The sequence below is a fragment of the Mus caroli genome, chromosome 19, assembly GCF_900094665.2.
Source record: "Mus caroli chromosome 19, CAROLI_EIJ_v1.1, whole genome shotgun sequence".
NCBI lineage: Eukaryota > Metazoa > Chordata > Mammalia > Rodentia > Muridae > Mus > Mus caroli.
The window spans coordinates 54,981,815-55,006,019 of NC_034588.1; the positions used below are offsets into that span (position 1 = coordinate 54,981,815).

The following is a 24,205-nucleotide window of genomic DNA, read 5'->3' on the forward strand; positions in this document are numbered from 1 at the left end:
TTACGACGGAATGTCAGATATGGTACGTTTGTCTTTGTGAGCCTCCCAGCATAAGACTTTGCAAAAGTTTATATTTAGAATCATGGGTACTTTGCACTTTGTAATCCTTGGAGACCGGGCGTCCCACCTCTAGAAAGACCCCAGACCCGTGAGCGCAGACCGCTGCAGACTGGCCCCACCAGGCTCCCGTAGCTGACTTCTCTCGAGATCAGTGGAGGCCACCTGCGCTGGACACATGTGAGGGGACGTCGCCAGCCCCTGACCGTGGGCATCTTCTCCTGGGGGAGCGAGGGAGCTGGGGAAGGGAAACGTAGCCCCAGCCAAGGCTGCCGTGTCTGTTCTCCAAGGCTTTCCTGTGGGAGCTGCACCCAGCACAGAAGCTGGCCGAGCTGTGGGCAAGCATGGAGGAACAGGCCGAGCTCCCCCATGGGGCTCCGCTGGGCAGGGGTGGGAGGTGTGGGCAGCCCAGCAGGGAGCAGCCGAACAGCCCTCTCTCTTCGCTGTGCTTTCCAGGATCCTCAGACTCCCTTATCAAATATTAAGGGCGAGCCAGCCCGAGATGAGTCTGGAGTCGTTGTTTCAGCATATCATCTTCAGTGAGCATCAGGCGGAGGAGAGCCGCAGAGTGATGCGGGAAGGTGGGGCCTGCTCCTGGGGGGGCCTTTGGCGTTTGGAGCTGGGTGTTTGCATCTCAGACTGGAAGGGAAGGGAAGACTTGAGTGGAGTTTGCAACCTGGAGGGAAACCTCACATGCCAACAGCTCCTAAGATGGAGGCTTCAGAAAGGTGAATGCAAGTAAAGATTTTGTTTGTATTACAGTAAGGTCGGAGATTACCAGATGTCGTGGGAAAATTAAGAAAGCAACAGAGGACCTGAGTGAAGAAAAAATCAAGTTGGAATCCAAGGTATTGATGCACAGAACATGCCAAGGGTTACTTGAAGAAGTGTCTTGAGCTTGGTTTGGGAGAGCTATTTACTGTCTAACTACGTATCCTTCAGCTAGGAGATGCAACAGCTATATACTGTGGTTCAATGTTGTCTAGAACCTAAGGTTCTGAATCCGCTATCTTTAGTTTTTAACAGGAAGTGGCCCCAAGGAATCCAGACTTACCCAATTCCTTGTCCATTTTGTGGAATGGTTAAGGTTTATAAGAGAAGTGCCATTTGGAAGAATAATTGTTCAATAGTTAGTGCAGCATATGAATTCTAAATACTAAGTAATTTAAGCGTGCAGTGTGGATGTAACAGACTGTATATATCTTTCAAACGATGGCTTTCTGCTTTTCAGTTCCCGACCACGTTTTTGAGCATGTCTCAGCCAAAAGAATCTCTTCCCTGCTCTCATTTCTCTCTTTGGCTGTATTGGTAAAGTTCTGCCTTTTGAAAAATAGGACCAGGGGAACCTCACAGCTTCAAGGAAGAGGTTGAACCAAGGATAGACTTTTGGGAAAGAAAAGAGTTTTAGTAGGAGAGACCTTTGGTAGCAGTAGGGGGCAGATCTTCCCCAGGCACATTGAAAGAGGACTCTGGGCACCGGCAGAGGGCTGCTGAGAGAGCTGGGAAGGAATTGTCCAGAGGGGGGCAGTGAATGTGCTGTCAGGGGTCTCCTTGTGCTCTGATCACAAAGATGGGGGTGGACAGTGAAGATGGTGAGGGTGTGCTGAAGGCCTCAGTCCAACAGGAGGAATTCCATGTCCAGTGAGTCCAGTGATAATGAGCTAAGCAATCAGTACATAGAGGCAGACTGTTTTACTTAATCACTCAAAGGTTTTCGTTAATAAAATTTTCATTTTATTACATATTAAATATACATTTATATTTAAAAGAAATATAAGCTATACATTTATGTATATAAAGTATTACTCCATTAACTTAGCATGTATCTGTGAGGAGTTTTCAGTTTTCTGTGGATAAAATAATTCTTGCACTTGTACCACGTGGTGAATGCTCTCTCTTCTTTCCATATCCTGCTCATATATCTTAAAGCCTTCCTAGACAGCTCTGTAAAAATCTCCTTGCTAACTATCAACATGCCGTTGTGTTTGCAGCCCCGGTTTCTTTAAGAGGAACGTACTTAGTTCTTTTAATTCACCTTTATTCTCTTTGGGTTTGTTGTATAGCAAACATTGTGCACAAGTGTATTCACTATTGAGAGCGGGTAACAAGGAAAGAGCGGTCTAGATGATTTGACAAAAGTTGTGCATGTTTATAGGTTCCATGTTATCTGTTACATATTTTGTAATGCTCAACTCCAGGTTAATATATCTGTGCCAAGATTTATCCTGTGTTTGTGGTGAAAATACTACACATCTTTGAATTTTTAGTATATGTCATTGACCATAGTCACCTTGCTATGTATTCTAATACCAGCATTTATCCCTCCTAACTGTGAGTACTTACCAACTAAGCAACCTTTCCTATCTGCTCCCTTCAACTAAAAGAAACTGGAAATTTTTTAAAACAGAATTTGGGACGAGTATTCATTGAGCCCTAGCTCTTATTTTTCCCAGGGTAAAAGAGAAAGTAGGCTAGTGACAGTGGGGAGCCCTGGTGGGGTGGGCAAAGGTGGAGAGAATCCTCATGGAGCAGTCTTTTCCTTGAAGAAGAATTAAGATGCTTTGAAAGTTGGGTTGGCAAGTAGAAGTCAACAGAAGAAAAGGGACATACACACACATACACACACTACACACACACTACATACATATACCACACATACACCACACCCACACACACATACCACAAGGGCACATGCACTCACACCACACACACACACACACAGACCACACACACACACACACACACACACATGCATACACACAGACCACACACACAGACCACATACACACTCCACACATGGCAAGGGGGCGAGGTGAGTTCAGCCCCTCTCTACTCTTGGTGTCTTGGCAGCTAAGTGGCCATTTACTGGGAACTATTCGAAGACTGAGTTAACCATTTTAGTTCTGATAGAAACTCTGAGAGGAGGAATGATCATTCCCCATTTACAGGCAAAGAAGCTGAGACATCTTTTAAATGACTTGTTCATGGAATATAATAGAAAACCAAATAACCGCCATAATAAAGGTAACAGTTGGTTAAGGAAAACATTACTCTATTAAAACAGATTCTTGAGCTCATCTTGAACATTTTTTCCCATGGCATACAATAAAACATCTGAAGCTTTGCATCTGGGGCAATATTTTTAAAGGTCACTTATGCAAGTTGTATAAAGTACATTTTTCTGGGGTTGGTGAAGATAACTGACCTGACAGGTAGGAAATTTTTTATTTTAAATGAGGTATTTTTTCTTTGTAATGTTTCCTTTGTGAGACAAATTATTATTCTATATAATATTTTTTGTTAGCAGCCTATTTTACCTGAAAATAGAAATGTAGTGTTGAGAGCACACACCTTTAATCCCAGCACTTGGGAGGCAGAGGCAGGCGGATTTCTGAGTTCGAGGCTAGCCTGATCTACAGAGTGCTTTCCAGAACAGCCAGGGCTATATAGAGAAACCCTGTCTTGAAAAACAAAAAAACAACAAAAGATAGATACTGTACATATGTAACAAAAATCTTGATTTAATTGTTTATGCTAAAGAAAACACAACAAATCTCTAATATTGTTGAAAGGCATTCAAGAAATTGCTAATTAATACAGGCTCATAAATGTGCATTGGTTTTTAATCAGCTCATATGCATGGGTAATAATATAATTGTATTTTACTAATAAAACTAGCATATGAGGGTCACAGTTCATACAACACTAATTTGTAATTGAGGTAATTTGATTTATAATTAGAGTCAAGATGGTGTGTGTATTAAGATTTAAATGTAGAACTAAGAAGATAATGTGAGTGAGTAACGGGAAGAGCTAAGGAAGGAATCATAAATTGATTCTCTGTTTTTTTCCTCAGAGTTAATTATATGCCTGCCAATAACAATGAAAATATATTTACTTGAACATTTGACTTGGTGTTTATTGACCCATTCATCAAGCAAGCAGCATGAAGAGAAGCTAGGGCATAATTTGAATAAAGCAATACTTGAGCTATTGTATTGGGCATATATTTAGGAAACTGCTTGAAACTGCTTGAAGTCAAAAAAATGTATTTAGGAAGTACAGTATTCTTTCCCCCTCGGTCTGTAGAACCTAGGTAGCTTGCAATTAGAGCCTGAATGATAGCATCTGATTTCAGGGCTGGATGAGTCTCTTAAAATATATAGTTACAAGCAGTCACAGATCATGTGAGTGCTTTGTGACTTGGGCAGCTACAGTGCACCTGGTTGAGCTGGGCCCTGAGAAAAGGGAAGGATGGGAGCACGGTGTGGTCTGCACTGAGAATGGGAGGGAGCACTGTGTGGTCTGCACTGAGAATGGGAGCACCATGTGGTCTGCACTGCTGCTTACCAGGCTGTCTAAAGCTTCAGTTGTCCATGGAAGGTTTTATACTGTTGATGTCAGATAAACTAAAATTGAGGCTTGTAAAACTATTGTGGTTTTTCAGAAACAACTCACTGAGTTTCTTAAGTGTAAAAATGGGCATTAGTTATAATTTGGGGAGTTTTTATAAGCATCTTATATAAAACCCAGTGCTGTGAGAGGGAAAGGAGGGAAGGATTAGGCAGCATTAGTGTATTTTACATATTTTTCCCTTTTCAACTTATTGGACATAAATATCTTTTTTCTTTTTACTTTTTTAATTTTGCAGTTATAATTACAACAGTCCCCTTTCCCTTTCTTCCTCAGAACCTTCCCATATAGTTACCCCCCCACACACAGACTTCAAACTCATGGGCTACTTTTTTATTGCATGTTTGTACATATATGTATATACATATATATTCCTAAATAGAACCTGCTCAGTCTGATTAATATTATTTATATATATTCAGAAAGATATATATTAAGAACAATAAAATAATGTTTTATGAATTTTAAAGAAAATATTTTGGAATGAAGTAGCAAAATGGCCCATTTACATTTTTACTTAAAAATGTAGATGTTCTGCCTTTTGATTGGTGAAGTCAGAAGTTTACCTCTCAGAATTTGAGAAATCATGCTTTGCTGCTGAATTACTCAGTCAAGGAGAGAACAGACCCAGGAATTACTGTCATTTATAATAGTGAGGACATTTTAGCTGAGGACATTTGTTTTCTTTTCAAATGTATGTATTAGAGAAAATTTTCTGTTCTCCTTATATTTAGTTTTATCACTGATTAAGATTTCTACTTAAAAACAGTAGACTCTGTCAGCTTATGTGACAACAGGAATTCTGCTTAAATAACCTTTGGATGTAACTGACTTTTAACTGGAGACCAACATTTCACTCATGGGTTTGTCAGCTGTGATGTCGTCAGGCCACGATGGAGATCCTTGCCCTGGTGGCTTTACTGAGAAGAGGTTATGTTTTCTCTTCTCTTGTAATGCAAGTCTGAAAGGCCCATCGGGGATGGGGGTGGGGGTTTATGTTCAAGGAGATCCTGAAGCATCCGCTCATTTTGCCATTCTTGTCACCCACTGTTCTTAGCTGGCCCATCCCTCCTTCTTCGGCACTGTTCCATTTCTAGGCAGTGTTCCCAAAGCTAGCTTGGAAGGGGAAAGACTGAGACCAAAAGTCACTTCTCTACTATGCAGTGTAGTATTGAAAGGTTTTATGAAAGAGGATGTTAAAGAATTTCAGCCTGCTGCTGAAAGGTTAGGATTTTGTAGTAAACATTGGCAGGAGAATATAAGATTTTGTTGCTGCTGTTTGGGTGGGTGGGTGGGTGGCTTTTTTGGAGATGGGATCTCATCTCAATCTTTAGCTGTGGCTGGCCTTAAAGTCAACATCTGTTTTAGACTGTCCTTGAACCCTTGGTGGGCCACTTGTTTCAGCCTACTGGGATTACCCAAAGTCACAAAACACTTCATTTGGGAGTTTACTATTGGCACCAAACAAAATTGGAGTTGTATTAGTCAAGTAAAAAGGTAAAATTTGTGACTGCCTGTGTGTCCCCTCATAGGTACTAATGTCTAAGGTCGTGTACTTCTCTGTTCAAAATCGGAGTGAGAAGGATGTTCCCAGGCTACTCTGCAGGCAGGGACATTCCCACCGTCTGTCACATAGACAAGGTTTTTTCTCCCAAGATCTGTGAACCAGGGATGGTCTTCCAGTACAGTGAGGATGGGCCAGGTGTCAGAAAAGCATCACCTATTCAGTAAGGAAATGAAGAATGTATGTCAGGGAGGCAACCATAGATAGTGTCTATGAAAAAGGTTTTAGTGGTAAAGTCAGAATGACCCTGTAGAAAGCCCTACAACTGTCTAAAATGGTCCACTATGGATAATATTTATCATCCACTGCATGCAGCACAATAGTCTGTATGATTCTCCCCTGCCCCAGATTCTCTCAGCTAAGAATGCTCATGCCTTTAAAAGCCTTTCAGGTTATAAAATACACTTTCATTCTGAATAAATAATTAGTGGCAGTGTGGGGTACCCGGAGAAGCCCACAACCCAACTGATAGACAGGGAGGCAAAGATTAGCTTAGCTTCTAACCCGAGTCACATGGCTTTAGGACCTCAGGGTCAGGGGTCACTTTAGAAAGCCACGGAGTGATCTGAGAACAGTTCATCTCTAGAACAGAGTGCGCTAAAGAACCACCTCTAGATGTTGTGTCACTGTGAGGTGCTGCCGCATGTACAGAGCACAGGTCTGTCCTGTGAGGCTGGTGAGCACAGTGAAGGACCGTGACAGTCATAGCATGATAAATAGCACATCAAGGTAGCCTTGTCCCTGAGGCAGATAACTAATCAGGGAAGGTATACAGGGCACGTTAGCTATACATCATACCTTGTGTGTTTTCCTTAAGATTAGAGTGGAACATAGCTGCTAGGTCACTTTACAAAAAATACATTTTTTGACAGTTAGAAAGCGGTGATTTATTTATTTATTTATTTTTATTTCTTTTTTTAATTGGGTATTTATTTCATTTACATTTCCAATGCTATCCCAAAAGTCCCCCACACGCTCCCCAACCCACTCCCCCACCCACCCATTCCCACTTCTTGGCCCTGGCATTCCCCTGTACTGAGGCATATAAAGTTTGCATGACCAATGGGCCTCTCTTTCCACTTATGGCCGACCAGGCCATCTTCTGATTCTTATGCAGCTAGAGACACGGATACCCAAGATATAAGATACAATTTGCTAAATGCATGAAACTCAAGAAGAAGGAAGACCAAAGTGTGGACACTTTGCCCCCTTCTTAGAATTGGGAACAAAACACCCATGGAAGGAGTTACAGAGACAAAGTTTCAAGCTGTGATGAAAGGATGGACCATCTAGAGACTGCCATATCTGAGGATCCATCCCATAATCAGCCTCCAAACGCTGACACCATTGCATACACTAGCAAGATTTTGCTGAAAGGACCCAGATATGGCTGTCTCTTGTGAGACTATGCTGGGGCCTGGCAAACACAGAAGTGGATGCTCACAGTCAGCTAGTGGATGAATCACAGGACCCCCAATGGAGGAGCTAGAGAAAATACCCAAGGAGCTGAAGGGGTCTGCAATCCTATAGGTGGAACAACAATATGAACTAACCAGTACCCCACCCCCCGGAGAAAGCAGTGATTTATAACTTTTCACAAGATGTTATGATCATTGATTTTAGAACATTTTCATCTTCCCATAAAGAAATACTACATCTATTAGCAGCCACCTTATTCACCCCAAGACTCCAAGCTTCACGCAGTCCAGGTCCTAGGCATTCTATTTCTTTTGTATCTAGACATGTATGGATGGAGGTACACAGTATTAACGCTGGAAGCACACAGTAGGTACACAGTAGTAGCATTTTGTGACTCATCTGTTTTCTTTTTCCAGCCTGACACTATATCTCGCTGAAGTGTGAGAACAATGTTCCTTGTATCTACTCACTGTCTTGTGTGTCAGTTGGACCACTCTGAGTAGTTGTTTTGAATAGCATTGCCATAAATATTTGTGCACAGTGTTTTTATAAACATATTTCAAATCTCCTGAGCATTTCATCTAGGAGTGGAATTGTTAGGTCTTACAGGACCATTGGAATTGTTGTCTGTTTGGTTTTTTTCTATTTTTCTTCAGGAGATGTCAGGTGATTTTCAAAACAGTCGAATGCTTTTATGTTTACACCAGTGTGTGTGTGTGTGTGTGTGTGTGTGTGTGTGTGTGTGTGTGTGTGAAGGCTCTGTGTCTCTGTCCTGGTCAACACATTACCCTCTGTTTCAGTGACTTTAAAAATCTATCTTTGTGGGTATCAGTAGTACCTTATGTTAGACTGCATTTCTTATTCCTTCAGGACACTTATTGAAGACCTTTCTAGGTGCTGTTGACTGTTCGGCACACTTGTTCTTGGCACTGGTGCCTGATAAATGCTGTGCTCGTGACTGAAGACTGGTTCTTTTGAGAGAAGGCCTGGCCACACATAGAAGGAGAAGTTGCACTTCTTTATGGTCACAGACCTAAGATGATTAAAGAAAATATTTTATATAGCATTTATTGGGCTCTTTTATCTTGCTGTTGTCTTCATGACTTTTGGAAAATCCAAAGAATGTTTAGAATAGCAGTGTAGATCAAACTATAACAACTTATACATGTGCCCTTCTGATGTAGGAGATTGTAAGCCACTCAGTGCCAAGCTTCATGACTTCATGGCATCCACAGAGTAGAGCATCCACTCAGCTGTTCCTAATTGTAAAACTGAGGACTCTGCTTCCCTTCCTATCGTCAGAAGCAGTGCTCTAAATAAACTGTAAAACATGAAATGTCAGAAATGCTTTGAACAGAAAAGTAATCTCCTGGAACCAAGAGGAAAATACTTGGAAAAACAGTGAGTTTTGCCTTAATTTGCAGAAAGTATGAGATTCAGTTTGAGGCTTCAGCCCCATGAGCTGCAGCACAGAGTACACTTTCAGGGCTACTTTGTGCTTTATGAGTTTTTAGAAAATCAGTTAATTATGATTCTCAGATCTTCTAACCATCTCAACTCCAGCCATTCAATGTATATTCACTGACAAACTCTAGGTCACACTGTGAATTATTGGTAAATAAATTACAGAATACACGTGTTTATTTATCTACATACTTACTATACGTGTGTGTGTGCCTGTGTATAGACAGGTGCATGTGTGTATGTGCTGAGGAGGCCAGAAGAAGACACCCAGGGTGGAGCTGGAGTTGTAAATGGATGTGAGTCGACTGGACTGGGTTCCGGGAAAGGAACTGTGGTCCTCTGAAAGAGCAGGAAGTGCTCCAACCATCTGAGTCGTCCCTCCAGCCCTGAGATACCTTTCATAATGAGGAATGGCCATTAAATAATTTCAGTTATATACTATTAGCTGTAAACTCAGGATTTCTGAGGTTCTCATGAAGCATAATTAGTTTTAATTTTTCTTGTAATTTTTCAAGGAAAGCCTTATCATGCCTGTCATGAGAATTATCTAAAACTTGGAAACAGGCAAAAGGAGCATAGATTCCGGGCACTGAACTCAGGTCTACTGCAAGAACAGTATTTACTTTGAGCTTTTGAAACATCTCTCCAGCCCCCTGCATTTATTTACTTATTTTACATTATTTAATACTTGCTTATTTTTCCTCAAATTATTTGCATTTTCTTTTTGTTATATTTAGAGTCTCTACACGAATATAGATCTACAGCAGTTTTTTGTTTGTTTGGTTTTGTAGACCAGGCTGGCCTCAAACTCAGAAATCTGCCTGCTTCTGCCTCCCGAGTGCTGGGATTAAAGGCATGCGCCACCACGCCCAGCTCAGCAGATTTTATAGTTGCATAGTATTTCAGTAAATACTTTGCTATATTTTAGTTAAGTAATTTTCTACTGACAAGTATGCACTGTTATTTCAGTAAATTCCTGCCATTGACACATGTGATGGCATCCTGCATTTTCTGGTTGTTTTTTAGAATAACACAACTCAAACTGTTGTGCCAATGAAGACATATTTTTAAGGTTTTTAATAGTTTCTCCCAGAAAGATTATTATAGTCTAACCTGCCAAAACATCATTTGTATATTAGAAATTAGTGTGTCTTATAAGCAAAAGAATGTTGTCTGTACAGCGGTAGTTACAGTGTTGCTCACTTGCAGAATTTGTGACGTCATCTCCATGATTCCAGCTTTTCATGCTGGACCTTGTGTCACTTATTGAAATTTTCATTATTTAAATCTGACTTATGGTGTGTTTTTCTCATAAAAGTTTGTCATTTGTATGGTGTTATAATCTTTGATGGTACTTATATATTTGCTTAATTCCTTAGTTATGTGTTTGCTTCTGAACTCCTTTCAGTCTTGAGAAAGCCTGTCTCTCTACAGGATTTTAAACAGTATATTTTTTGGTACACTGAACGATCATGGAGAAGTTTGTGCAAAAGGTAGAGAGAGGAGTTTCTGGTGTGTTTGAAGAACAGCCAGGAAAGCAGTGGGTGGGGAATGGAGAGTGAGGAGGCTGTGAGAGGCTGGAGAAGGGTGGCTGTGCAGACATGCTAAGGTGGAAAGGCTGGCACAGTCCCGTACTGAAGCTTCCTTGCTTGCCACATGAGAGTTACTGTGCCAGAGTGGGAAAGCTGATTTAGAAACACACTAGCACCTGGTTTTTAAAAATCTAAAGCTTGCTGGGTGTGGTAGTATATGCCATTAATCTCAGCACTGGAGAGGCAGAGACAGGTAAAGCTCTGTAACTTTGAGGCCGGCATGGTCTAAATAAGGAGATCCTGGCCAGCCAAGGCTACATAGTGAGACTTTTTCTCTAAAAATAAAGCTAAGGCCTTAAGTTGTCAACTTGCTCAGTGGTGCAGTCTGGTGTTAGAAGTGTATTCTGTTGTGGTTGTAAGAGCGCTGGGCCTTTTCCTTGGTTCTTGTATGATATTAGCCATATGAAGTCTGCATGTCTCCTTGTGTGTCTTGTGTAAAGTTGCCTCTTGTGCTTTGAGCAGATGATATGACAGGCAGGGCTGCTTGCTGGAGACTGAGCTGGCTTTGACAGCGTCAGTTACACAAGGAGTGTCGTGGACAGACCAGTGCTGATCCATAACATGCTCTGCTCACCCTCAGTTTCTAAGTACCTGAAGGCAGCAGGCAACAAGGCAGTGAAGAACCATGGATAGCAGGTCTGTTGACCACAGACCTAGTCACCAGATAAGTCAGCTCAGTATCCAAGAGGAGTGAACAGGGGGGAAAAATCCTTTATTACTGAAAGAGGCAGACTTAACAAGGGAGATGGCACTGCTGTAAGCTAAATTGTACCAAAACAGTGACACTTTCTGACAAAGGTTGGCTATTTGGGTCTAGAATGCAACATTAAGGCTTTATACAAATATTTTCATTTTCAGTCAGGAAACAGACAGAGGTAAGAAAGAGAAATCTGTGTTCCTGCCATTAGGAACTTCCCACCCCTTTCTTTATATTGCATGCTGTCTCTTGAGGTCAGGAGCAATTTAGGAGACAGAGTCAATAATTTCTTTAGTTTCTGTTTACTGTAAACTAAACGGCTCACACTGCCATAGGCATGTTAGTGTCTCAGCTCAAACTTGATACGTCTGGAAATCATTTCTCACACAGTAAGTACAGTTTGTGGTTTTATAGTATTTCCCCATCAGATCCCTCCTTGGCTGTTACCTTGTAACAAAGCAGCGGTAAGGAGTCTGCAAGACACTAATTCTGTGAGTGAGTAGTATACTCATCCTGTGAGTATAGTCAGGGTTATATGTAGCTGGACTTTGGTTACTTTGTGGGTTCTTCTTTCTTCCACCCTTTCAATTTCCTAACACTAAACAAGAGAAAAAAAGGATGGAGAGTGAAGGAAGAGTGAGGGGTCAAGGTCATCATTAGACGGCTTCCTGCTGAGTAGAGCCTTGAGGTCCTGGGGGCACGTGGTGTGATTTCTGCCATCAGAACATCTCATTTCTTCTTGTTTCTTTGTGTACAACTAGTTAACAGATCACAACCAACAGCAACCAGCCAAAAACCCACCAACATTTCACCTGATCTCTCAGGATCCTAGCCTCTATATACACTCTGAAATGTTCCCAAAATTCTCAACATCACACAACTGCAGAAACTGTTTGCAGCTGGAAAGATCACATCCGCACCAGAGCAGGAGACAAATCATAGTCAGCTGCTGTGGACAGCCTGAAGCAGCCCCACATCCCACATCTGGGATTAAGCTGTTGCTCCTGGAGGCAAAACTTAGACGTAGTAAAGAACCAGGCAAAGCCAGGTGCTTGTCCCTTAAGTTCTAATAAAGAATGGAGCCAGGTCACCCAATTTCAGTGTCACCTCATCTGTACCCTAACCCATTAATGACCATAGCACTGGGAGGCGGCATGCTGGAAGCCCATCTCCCTTCGGGGCAGTGACTTTCCACCTTCTCCCACTTCCTCTGTTGTGCTTTCCCCTTGGTTGCCACAAGTGTTAAAAAAAAAGTGTGTGTGTGTGTGTGTGTCTGTGTGTGTCTGTGTGAAGGAGAAAGTGAGTGAGTAAGCATGGGTGGGTGTGGCTGTGAGTGTGTGGAGCTCAGAGGACAACTTTGTGCAGTTGGTTCTCTTCCTTCCACCCTGTGTTTTCTGAGAATCAATATCAGAAACAGACGTCAAGAATGTCAATCCTGAATGTGTACTATTAGCACATTAACCAGAGCCTGCAGCCTGCATGCCCGCCCCTTAGTCCAGGATACTTAATGAAAATACGAGACTCATTTGCCATTTTTTTTCTTTTTTTTGGTAACTCACGTGTACAGTTTTCCAACGTGATCTGTGTCTGAGACACTGTTGAGTCACACTGTCACACGGCTGCGCACTGCTGACTCATCTGTGTCTGAAGCATTGTTATGGGCAGAGGTGCTGAAGTTCTTTTTATTGTCAGAATTACTCAGAGGCAGCTTTAGCATTTCCATTTTAATGCCGTGATTTAGCAAGAAGGATGCTGAGAGACCTGGATTTTAACCCCATGCTTACCCCTAATCAATTAGACGTCCTTTATAAAGTCTTGAACTTGTGGGCTGATCTTATTCTCCTTTGTATAACAGTTATGAAGTGTTGCGTTCTTACACTGAACAAATGAGGAGCTGCTTTGATCCTTTCCTTGTCTGCGCTGCTGCCTTGCGTGTGATGCTAAAGTCTGGAAACTGCATTTCCTGATTCTGCATCAGGGACACGAAGCCCCTCACTGTCCTTCCGGGGGTTTCAGGCATGCGAATTGTATGTTTCCATTTCTCTCTCTGTGTCTGTCTTCAGATACGGTTGATGGGAACTGCACCCAGGACCGAGGTCGACGGCTGTGCTACACCTTATAGAAATGGAAGATCGTGTTTCTGTTTCACTTCAGCTATTTTTTTCTAAATGCCAGTATTCCTAGGACTTACTAGCTGTAATATTTCAAAATGTCTTTGACGCCAACCCTGTGGCTCTGGCTCTGACTGCTCCCGGGCTCTTTACTGTTCAGTGTCTTCTGGGACACAGATTTCACCACCCGTCTCTCACCTTGAGGAATTTCTTATCACTAACATAAATCTTGCTTGCTGCAATTTAAGTTGAATTTATATCATTTTTCTTTTCTCTGTAGTGATGAGAACAGCCCCAAAGTGGAGGTAACACACTGTCATGAGGACCAGTACTGAATGCTGCAGACAAACTATTTTAGTTTCTTTGCCTTTCGTTCTGACTTTGTCTCAGAAGGAACTGTTTTTAAAGTCCAAATGAAATAATACCTAATATCAGTGCTTATGAAATCATTTGCTCTTTAGAATAAAATGGGGCACAAAAGTTAAATATTTTGGAGGGAGGGAGAGATGGTGGTCTCTGATCCTGTTTGTAAGGATCTGTTGGGTGAGTGCCTGCAAGAGGCAAGGATGGATTTCACTTCCTTAGCTTTCAGCCACCTGCCAGTGCTGACCTTGCTACCTACCACTGAGCCTCTGAAAATAAGACCCCTGAGTAAATGGGTAAACTTCACAGGTTGGGTTCTCAAAATGTATTTGGGATATTTAGCCAAATTTATGTCTACTTTATGTATAGTTAACATCATAAACTGGGTCTGGGCTGTAGATATTATCCCATGTTTAGTGGTCACAGCGATTGATTCTCTCTACGTTGTAAGACTAGAAGCCTGCTCCTTGAACAAGCTGTCTAGATGTGGACTTCGGTGTGCATGGTCAGATGCTGCAGTACTCAGCTAACACTTGTGCTGAATGTGTGAGGAAAAAGAAACCAGCTGTGCCCCTCGGGAGCCCAGAGTCCACTCTGTAAGCTGTGAGGACACTAAGCTCAGGACTGTCAGTCACTTAGAGCAGCGCATACAGGGAGTTGTATATAACAATTGCAGGCCTGTTCAATTAACTGAGCCCTCAGATCTGTATTCATTTGCTTCATTCTGATTTCTGTATTTTCCTTTTGAAGGTTCAGCAGTTTTCTGAGAAATCTTTCCTCTTAGAGCTTTTGAAAACCCATGAAAACGCATTAGAGAGACAGCTCAGGGAGATTATCAGCGAGCGGGACACACTGCTCCAAGCCTGCGTAAGTCTCCAGCCACTGAGAAACATCTCAGTCAGTAACCTAACCGTGTCAAAGGCATTTCAGTATGCACAGCTTCACTTTTGACAAAATTATCCGTATCCATATCAGCTGACAGTACTATTCAAACAACAAGTCTTAAGGGCTGTTTGAAGCCAGCCAGGAGAGCAATACAGCTGGAAAGACTTGTCCTGGATGTGAGACTTGAGGATGTAACGTGGGAACTATCTGCAGTTGAATGAGCCCAAGAGAAACAGTGCCACTGCTTTTGACCACTCTGGTGTTGAGACCCACTTTTAATGCTTGTGGTTAGCAGAGAAGTTTTATACTTTTAGGCATACTTATGGGCATGGGTGAAAAGATATTGCTAATCCTTTTATCTTAAGTCAAAGTCAACAAGCTGAGCAGCAGTTATGATTACAGGGCAATTTGGAGATGTGACTAGTCCTGAGTTGACATTTTGAAGAAAATACATTTGAGCCAATGAGAGAACTCAGTGGATAAAGGTGTTGCCATCAAATCTGATGATCTTTCAGTCCCTGGAACCAGCCGTGGAAGGAGAAAACTGGCTCCTGCAAGTTGTCCCCTGACCTTCACGTGTGTGCCACAGTACAGTCACACCGAAACTTACACACACACCGAATAAATAAATGAAAGGAATTATATAAAATAAATTTAAGAATAATAAATATACAGCTTAGGACATGACCAACTTCTAAATGTGATTCCTCATAGTTGGCATACAGCCAAAAATAAAAATACAGAAACCAGTGAATCTAGTGCTGTCATAAGATTGGATTTTTGCACCATCCAGAGATTTTTTTAAATTCATATTTTCATGCCCTGTGGACATTTCATTCGCAACACAAAAGCTTATTTAGAACTAACTTTGGAATGACTGCATAATTTGGCTTCAGATGATCAGGTTTTCCTTTTCCTGTAAGCAGCCATTGTTCCTTTGAGTAAAGGTTGTAATTTTCCCATTTTGATGTTACTCCTCCACCTAATTGTACATTATATCGGCAGAGTAGCATATATGATTATGAAGTAAATTCACAGATAAATGTCAGAATTTCTACTTCATTAATTCTCCCAAATCTGTAAAGATAAAGCTTGCAAATGGAGGTTGTCGTGGAACAGCCTCGGTCTTTAAAGCACATCCTTGGGCAGCGCAGCACAGGCTGCTGTGGGGATAACGGAGACAGGGCCGTCAGCACTTGCTGCTGACCTCAGATAACTGTACTCTGATCATGTAAGGATGGTGCAGCCCGTGTGTGTCACATTTGGTCACGTACTTATTTCTGCTTTTCAGGAGGCTATAAAGAATAAAACCACAGAGGAAGAGGAAAGATTTATTAAGGAAATTACAGACTTCAATGACAATTATGAAATAACCAAGAAAAGAGATACTTTGATGAAAGAAAATATCAAGATGGAAATTGCCGACTTAGACAGCCAGGCAGATGTTTTGAGAGGGGGTATGAGTACACAGTTACCATTTGTCTGTTGTTGATGAAATGGAGGTGGTGTTTGCACGTTTGTTTTTGAAGCAGGATTCACTATGTCACACAGACTAGCTTGGAACTTGTAGCGAAGGCTGGCCTCAGACTTGCTGTGATCTCCCTGTGTCAGGTCTCCAAGTACTGAGGTTTACAAATAAGCACCGTCAGGGCCAGTTACAACGAGTCACCGTGAATGAACATGTTTCCAGGTCAGCGGTGTGTAAAGGTAAATTCCATCACTGTGGGGTTAGGCCTTTCACTTAAGAAATGTATACTGTCCTTATGGATACATGGTTTTGTTATGAGCAGTGTCAGATTTTTCAGAGGTACATTGTGAACTGAGCATTTGATTTTCCATCTAATGTGAATGCTTGTTGTCTTATGAGACCAGAAGACAGCATGGTGCCATTGTCCCATGGTGGCCTTGTTAGGACCAGGTCACCCTCCTGCTGTGTGTGGCTGCCATGCAGTGTTAGTTCCTCCCTCTGTTTTCCTGCTTCCAGTCTGGGCCATTCGTTCCTTTTTTTGTGAAAGATGCCTTGTGCTTGCAGCAACACCTTTTTAAAGTTGCTTCTGTTCTGTAGGAGTTTGGGCAGTTAAAGGCTTCTTTGACATTTTTACCGTGACTGGGCTTATGGAAATATGGTTCTCTTAAAGACTTTGTGACTCTAGATGAATCTTACTGAGGTTAATTCCACTAGGGAGAGAAGAAAGGCTGTAACCACAAATCTTTCTGGGATCAGACTTTTTGATTTTGGCTTTTACTGAAACACTGAGAAACAATATTCTTAAGTGTTTTCCCTCTTTATTGAAAATAGATTCTTTTTCATACAATATATTCTGATTACAACTTGCCCTCTCTCTACACCTGGCCAGCAAGCTTGACTGAATGATTTTCTGAAGCATCATGGTAGATTTATTTCTGATCAAAACAAAGAGTTTAAATTTATACAGTGTGTTTTATCTTTAGATCATGATTTCCTAGCAGGGCTGTGGGTTTATCTTCACTGACATGTGTTTGTTTTAATTCCTAAAGCAGCCAGTAAGGAAATGCAAAGATGCGTTGCTAGAGCAGCACACAAATCAAAGGTAATCTCAGAATACTCGTGATGTGGCCACAGTGAGACGTGTAAGGAAGAGCAAACCAGTGAAGCAAATATCAACACAGTAGATTGTTCATCTGTGTTACCAATTAACAGTAAATGTTAGTGAGCCAGTCACTGCAGCTAGAAGACAGAGCAGAGCAGACTGACACACATATACTCCTCTATGTACCATGGAGGAGAAAGGCAAAGAGACTTTGAGGTGCAGCTTGGCTGGAAGCTAATGGAGGAGGCTGGAGAGATGGTTCAGCAGGGAAGGGCGTGCATCATTTTTGATGGACACCCAAGGTCCACTCCCAGCACCCACATCAGGCAGATCACAGCTGCCTGTATGCCCAGCTCTATGGGATCTGAAATGCCTCTGATCTGCTTGAACATGTGCACATACACATACATACATACATACATACATACATACATAACAAGTATTTTAAAAAGTTAATAAATAAATAATTTGTGTATACAATAACCATAACAAGCTAACAGTTGTATTGTTATATAACTAAATAAAAAGATGTCACTGAGGTTAAAAGAATTTTATTTTGAAAAGTTTAGTTTTCAATCAGTTAAGAACATTGGAATAATACACTGTATTTTCTCAACATAAGTTAATAACTAAAAAAAAACAAGCATAAAAAGTATCCAGCAAAATATAAACATTTGAAAATTAGATGGCATACCTATAAATAACTCACTGATTAAGGGGAAATAAAGGAGCATTAATTGAGTTATAATGTAAATTTAACATACTAAAATTTTATAGTTCAGGCAGCATATTTTGGAGGTTTGTAAGTAACTGTAATGCTTATGTTAATTTAAATAAAAGAATATCTAAGGTTGGTAGGCTTTATATGATAAAGATCCCAAATACAAATAAACTCACATGAAGAAAGAAACATGAATTTCATATCACTTACAACTTTTCATATCAATTATTCTGTATAAATTTTCTTAGGTAAGAGTTAAGTTTTGTAAAGTTAAAAAGTGTCTTGAATTTTAATTTGAGTTACATTAATTTATTAGTGAACTTAGGGAGAATTGCTATCTTCTAATCACTATCTCCTAATCCTGAGTCTTTCTATCAGAAAACTAAAGATGGGGCAGCAAGATAGTTCAGCAGCTTAAGGGCTTGCAGCTAAGCCCAAGGACCTGACTTTGATCTCATGGTGGAAGAACTGACTCTTACAAGTTGTCTTCTTACCACTACATGCATGATGTAGTATGCATGCACCTGCACATGCACACACACACATGCAAGCATGCACACACACATGCAAGCATGCACACACAATGTAAAAAGAGTTTCAGTTGTCTTGACTTTTCTGGTTACTGTTTCTTTAAGTATCAGTATATTTTAAGTGAGTTTCCCCACTGAGTTTTCTTATGATTATTGCCTGTCTATAGGTAAAGAACCTTGTTCTACATTCAGATTTCCTAACACAAATGAACCTGATTTTGTGGTTCTCTGGCCTCAGTGCACATACACACATATGTGGACAAATGTAAATATATGTGCCCACACACAAATAGCAATAAACCACGGAAGATATGTGACACAGAAAGGAGGCACTTGAGGAGGGAAATATAATAACAACAGCCATGAAGAGTAGACGTGGGGATTATACAGAATGCAGTGCACTTCTGTGGCTCATCGCTGTTACAGGATAAAAGGAAGATAAAAACGGAGGAAGCTGAGGGTGGCCGAATATGGGGACGCGCATGTCAGGGGATAACAAATGTGGTGGCACAGATTAAAAGCAGGAATGGAAGAGTAAACCCTGACAAGCAAAAAGACAAATGAAAGCGACCACACTGCCCTGTCCTGGTCGCTCCACTGTCTGCTCAAAGTTGAAGCGTTCCTTTTCTGTACTTCCACTTCCACATGCACGGGCCCTAGAAACAGCTTAGTGCTTGAGTCTGTTCAAAACGTGCAGGATCATAGCCACCTGTGATTGCAGATCCAGGATGCAACACCTGCCTCTGAGGGTATGTGTGCCTACATGTGGTACACACACACACACACACATGATAAGTAGGTAGATAGGTAGATACATAGATGGTCAGACAAACAAATTATTCTGATAGCTGTTGAGAACATTCCTAAGTAGATTCCCAAACAGGGCAATGTAGAGTGAGCAGGAGAGAGCAGCTGGAGTCTGGAGGAGAGAGGTTGTACTTGGGTAAGGGTTGTAGTGACAGTGTCAACAGTGCACAGCATCTGCTTCTCTTGTGAAGATCCACGGGGTAGAGGCCAGCATTTGGGACCTGAGTAATTAGGAATGTGGAATAATTGGTTTCATATGTATATGTATATGCACACACATATACATACACACATATGTATATGTATGTATAAAGTTTATAGCAGATAAACAATGTTTCACAAATTATATATATATATTGTGAAACATCGTTTATCTGCTATAAACTTTTGGTAATTTACAGATTGATGGCTCAACCATTCCATGTTTGTCATAACTTTTGATTAGAGTATTTTCTGTGTTCACTTCTCTCAAGTCATAAATCAGATTTTTTTCCTGGATAGGAAATAAGATACATACTATAATTTGACACTGGTTAATAATCAATTCATTGTTAGTCTATTAATGATTTGCAGTGAATCTATAGTAAACACTCTGTTAAAAGATGAGAATGAATTTGCTTATCTGAGTTTGGTTTAATAATTATAACCATAAAACCTAGTTATTAGTCTGGCTTGGTGGTACACAATTAACTCCAGTATTCAGTAGGCTGAGCTCTGCAGGCAGAAAGAACTTTGTGAGTTTGAGTTTGAGATCAGCGAGCTCTGCACAGGAAGTTTCAGACTAGCCAGTGAGACCCTGTTTAGAAATCAATCAATCAATCAAACAAACAAACAAACCAAACCAGGAAAACAAAAATCATCAGAGTTATCGATAGATGCCTAGGAAGAAAATGAAAGCAATTACTCTAATCAGTTGTAGCTCAGTAAGTCTGTAAATGAAAATATAAAATAAAAATGAGGCAGTAGGAAAATGGAGAGGTGAGCTTACCTTAAATTCTTCAGTTCTGTGAGTGTTGTTGGGAGGTTGTCCATTGTTTTCTTGTGTGCTTAAACAATCAGTTTTCAAGGAAGAGGGGCCATGTCTAGATAGATAGATGGTGAGCTGTCAGAACAAGCAGATTTTTTTTCCTCCCTCTTCTGACCTGAGACCAGAACTGGGCAGGCTTTTCCTCCTGTCAGTAGGGTTCCCCTGACCCCATCTCTTTTCAAACTGACCAAACCTAAATGGGGGAAGGAAGACACCCCCCCCAAGGACCATTAAAATACCCACCCATCAAGAGAAACTGGGTTTAGCCTCCCAAGACCCCCCTGCAGTAGACCAGATCTTTCTTTTTGTGAGCTTTGTATTTCCTCACACCTAATTTTTTACTGGCTGATAGATAGATAAATAGATAGATAGATAGATACTGGCAAATAAAGTAGATAGGCAGACAGACAGATAAATCTTCAGATTATTTAGCCTAGATAGAGAGACAGGACTGAAAACAGCATATTCTGTGTCTCAGGGGTATTTAAATCCAAAATGTCTCCATTATTCTTTTCTCAGTGTCATAAGGCTGACTGTGGAAGCATATTGGATCATGCTGACCACCATGCTGAGGCACCGTGGTATCAGAAGGCCCATGTGTGTCCTGAGCGCATCAGTGAGCCCTTTGCTCCACTCTTTCATTGATGAAAGAAGTAGGAGACAGCTCTTCTTTTCATAGACATTTTGCTTAATTAATGAACAGAAACAAAATATTTTAAAAGTATAGTTAATTTTGTGTGTTGATGCCTAAGTGTCTGCATCATAGGCACGCAGGAGCCTGAAGAGAGCAGAAGTGGAGTCAGACCCCTAGTAATGAGCTGCATGTGGACACAGGGAACCTAACCTAGGTCCTCTGCAAGAACAAGTGTTCTTAACCTCTGCCAGCTGTCCTGGCTAGAAACAAATATTTAAAGGCAACTGTGATCCGTTGAATTCATTTCCCCATGTTTTCTTGTGAACCTATCATATGCTGTGCATATTCTGTGCCAGAAACAAGCAGCAAAATTTAGAGATAGGAGTTTGTACTGTAGTGTAGAATCAAGGTCAGGGAAAGAATGATTGAATGTGGCGTGGACAGTTTCCACTCATGATCACAACTGTCAGATGGCTCAGTGGTCAAGAGCACCTGTTGCTCTTGAAGAGGGCTCTGTACAGTTCCAGTACCTACACGGTGCCTCACAATCATGTGTAACTCCAGTTCCACAAGATTCCATGTCCTACTTGACCATGGCAGGCACCAGGTTCATATATAGTGTGCATACACTTTTACACAATAAAAAGTAAAATCTATCTGAAAAGAATGACATTAAGAAATAGCCTATGACTAGATGTTCCCTTAGACTCCCCCTTTAAAAATGTTATAAACCTGACTTGAAAGCAACTTACCCACCCATCAGTATGAGCCCCAGCAAACCTTAGAAGAAAGCAAAGCTCACGTGTATTGGTAATATAATGTCTAACATGCAGTAAGAAAGCTCCTAAACATATTATCAAGTGACGGAGTATTACTTAGGGCAGTGAGACAAGTGGCTTAGCCAAAGTGTAAACAGAAATGACAGAGATGATGCAATTAGAAGGGAAAATGAAACCTGCCCCAGTGAGTGTAAGAATATTCAGGGACATGACTATCCTGGAAAGCTAAATGGGCAGTAATAAAAAATAAACATAGAAAACTAATTGGCAAGATCTAGTGCCAGGTTCTGATAAAACATATAGTCAGCTGAAACTAGAAGGGACTTTCCTCAGCTTAAAGGGAATTTGAGAAAACTCAAAGCTCATATTAGGCTTGACGGTAGAAGAAGGAAAAGTTGCCTGCCTAAGAGCAAAGTAAGTGTGTCTGTGCTAGCCATGTCCACACAGCACAGTGCTGGAGATTGTAGCTAGAAGTCCAGGAAGAAAGCAGCCGGAGGGTACTTGTATGAAAAAGGAAGAAGTAAAAGACTTTGTATGTGAAGAAATGGGCTTGTGTTATGGTTCAAGTGTGAAGTGTGTTGATGGCCTGGTCCCCAGCTGCTGATAAGAGATGATTGGATCATGAACTCTTGGCTGACTAGGCCACGGGAGTGCCTTCAAAGGGTGCTTGTTCCCATCTACTACTGTATGTCTACTTCTGGCTTCCATGAGGAAGCTCTGCTCTACCTCACACCCACACCTCAGTATTCTGTCCCCTCTGAGACTTGAGAGCCAGAATAAGCCTTTTCTCCATAGAACTGTTTCTCTTAGGTGTGTGTCCCAGCTGACAGTCTGACCTCTCCCCTATGAAATCCCAAGGAAGCCAAAAAATAAAAGCTCCTGGGGCCAGCAAGCCCAGCAGAGTTGTGGGGTGAAACAACATGCAGGATACAATCATAGGGGATCAGGAGTTTAAAATACATGTTCTCTCGCAGAGAATTCATCTGTAACTCCAGATTTAGGGGATCAGATAACCTCCTCTGACCTCTGTAGGCATACACATACATACACAGGCCAGCACTCACATACACAATAAATAATTATTTAAAAATGTAAAAGAAAATTCAATACAATACAAATACAAAATAAAATACAATGATATCCAAAAGCTAAAATACTTAGGAATGTATTAAATAGAAGTTCAGGATACATATGTATAGACAACATCACTGAAGGGAATCCAAGAACTAAAGTAAACCTTTGTGAAGTCTGTGATTATAGATTGGAACCCAATACTTTTGAGATGGCCACACTGCCAGATGAAGGAGAAAGAATCAGCGACACCTGTTATCAGCATTAGCTCGATGACTGTTAAATAACCAGCACACAGCACTGGTATCGGTGAGGAGAGACCCAGACCTCCCGGGTACAAACTTCCATAGATGAGACGTAGTAAAGATACCGTGGTATTGGTCAAAGATGGTCATGCAGATCAGTTAGATGTAATTAGAGTCAAGAAACGGTGTCACCCACAGTCAGATGATTTGTGATGAGAATGGTCACATACTTCAGTGGGAAAGAATAGTTCCTTACAGCGTTAACACTGGGCAGTCACATGCAAAATGGTGAATCGAGCGTCTGCTGATTCTGCACAAAGAAGTCACTCATGATGAACCAAAGGCCTAAACATGGGAGCCAGAGACACAGAACACCTAAAACAGAACACAGATATAACTCCATGACCTTGAATAAAGACAGGCAATATTATGATATATGCACGAAGTATAGATAATTTGGACTTCCTCAAGGATGCTGTCTGCAGAGGGAAAAAGGCCTGCAAAATGGGAGAAAGCATTTGTAAACATCTGATAAGAGTGGGAACCAGAATATAACAACCCTTACAAACCCTTACTGAAAAATAGCCAGGTTTTAAATGGAGAAATATTTAAGCAGATTCACCCCCAAAAGATGCAGGAAAAGGCAAATGAAGCTCAACGCCATGAGACGTCAAGAAAGAGCAAATTAGAAGTGCAGTGGCACAGCCCGAGTTCGTAACAGACCTGTGGTAGTGTGGCAAGCATGCAAAGACACTGAAAACTGCAGTGGAAAGGTCGTGGGCACAACTGCACCAAGAAACAGGTGATTCCTTAGAACATTCATCTAAAAAATACATGAATTCATAATTTTACATGTAGGTATTTAAGATAATTAAACAGGAATCACATAAGGACGTGTACAAATATGTTTACAGAGGTACCAAAGTAGCCCCATAAGCAACCCCAGAGCTTCTGAATGCCAAAACAAGGTATATCTATATCATAGAATTTGGAGGGGTTCATATTTTTTAAAGAAAAAGAATAAAACACAAATACATGTACAGCGGTAGATCTTAAAATCATTGCATTATGTAAAATAACCCAGACACAAAATTACGCTTACTGTGGTTCTTTGGTTCAGTGTCCTGAATAAGCAGACAAATGCACAGCAGGTGCAGTAGTGGATGTCCAGGAGCAGGAGGATCTGGGAGCACTAAGCAGTGCTGACAGCAGTGGGGCTATGCAGTGCTCTAAGCAGTGCTGACAGCAGTGGGGCT

The 24,205-nt window shown here is 41.2% G+C and overlaps 1 protein-coding gene across 1 annotated transcript in view; it reads left to right on the top strand.

Moving 5' to 3' along the window:
* Positions 1-221: 221 nt before the first annotated feature.
* Positions 222-24,205, top strand: part of Ccdc172 (coiled-coil domain containing 172) — a 44,011-nt gene continuing 20,027 nt past the window's right edge. The window contains exons 1-5 of the mRNA XM_021152521.2: positions 222-237; positions 514-638; positions 820-905; positions 14,431-14,547; positions 15,857-16,022. Coding sequence (XP_021008180.1) covers positions 236-237; positions 514-638; positions 820-905; positions 14,431-14,547; positions 15,857-16,022 — 496 coding nt within the window. The 5' untranslated portion in view covers positions 222-235. The remainder of the gene's footprint in view (positions 238-513; positions 639-819; positions 906-14,430; positions 14,548-15,856; positions 16,023-24,205) is intronic.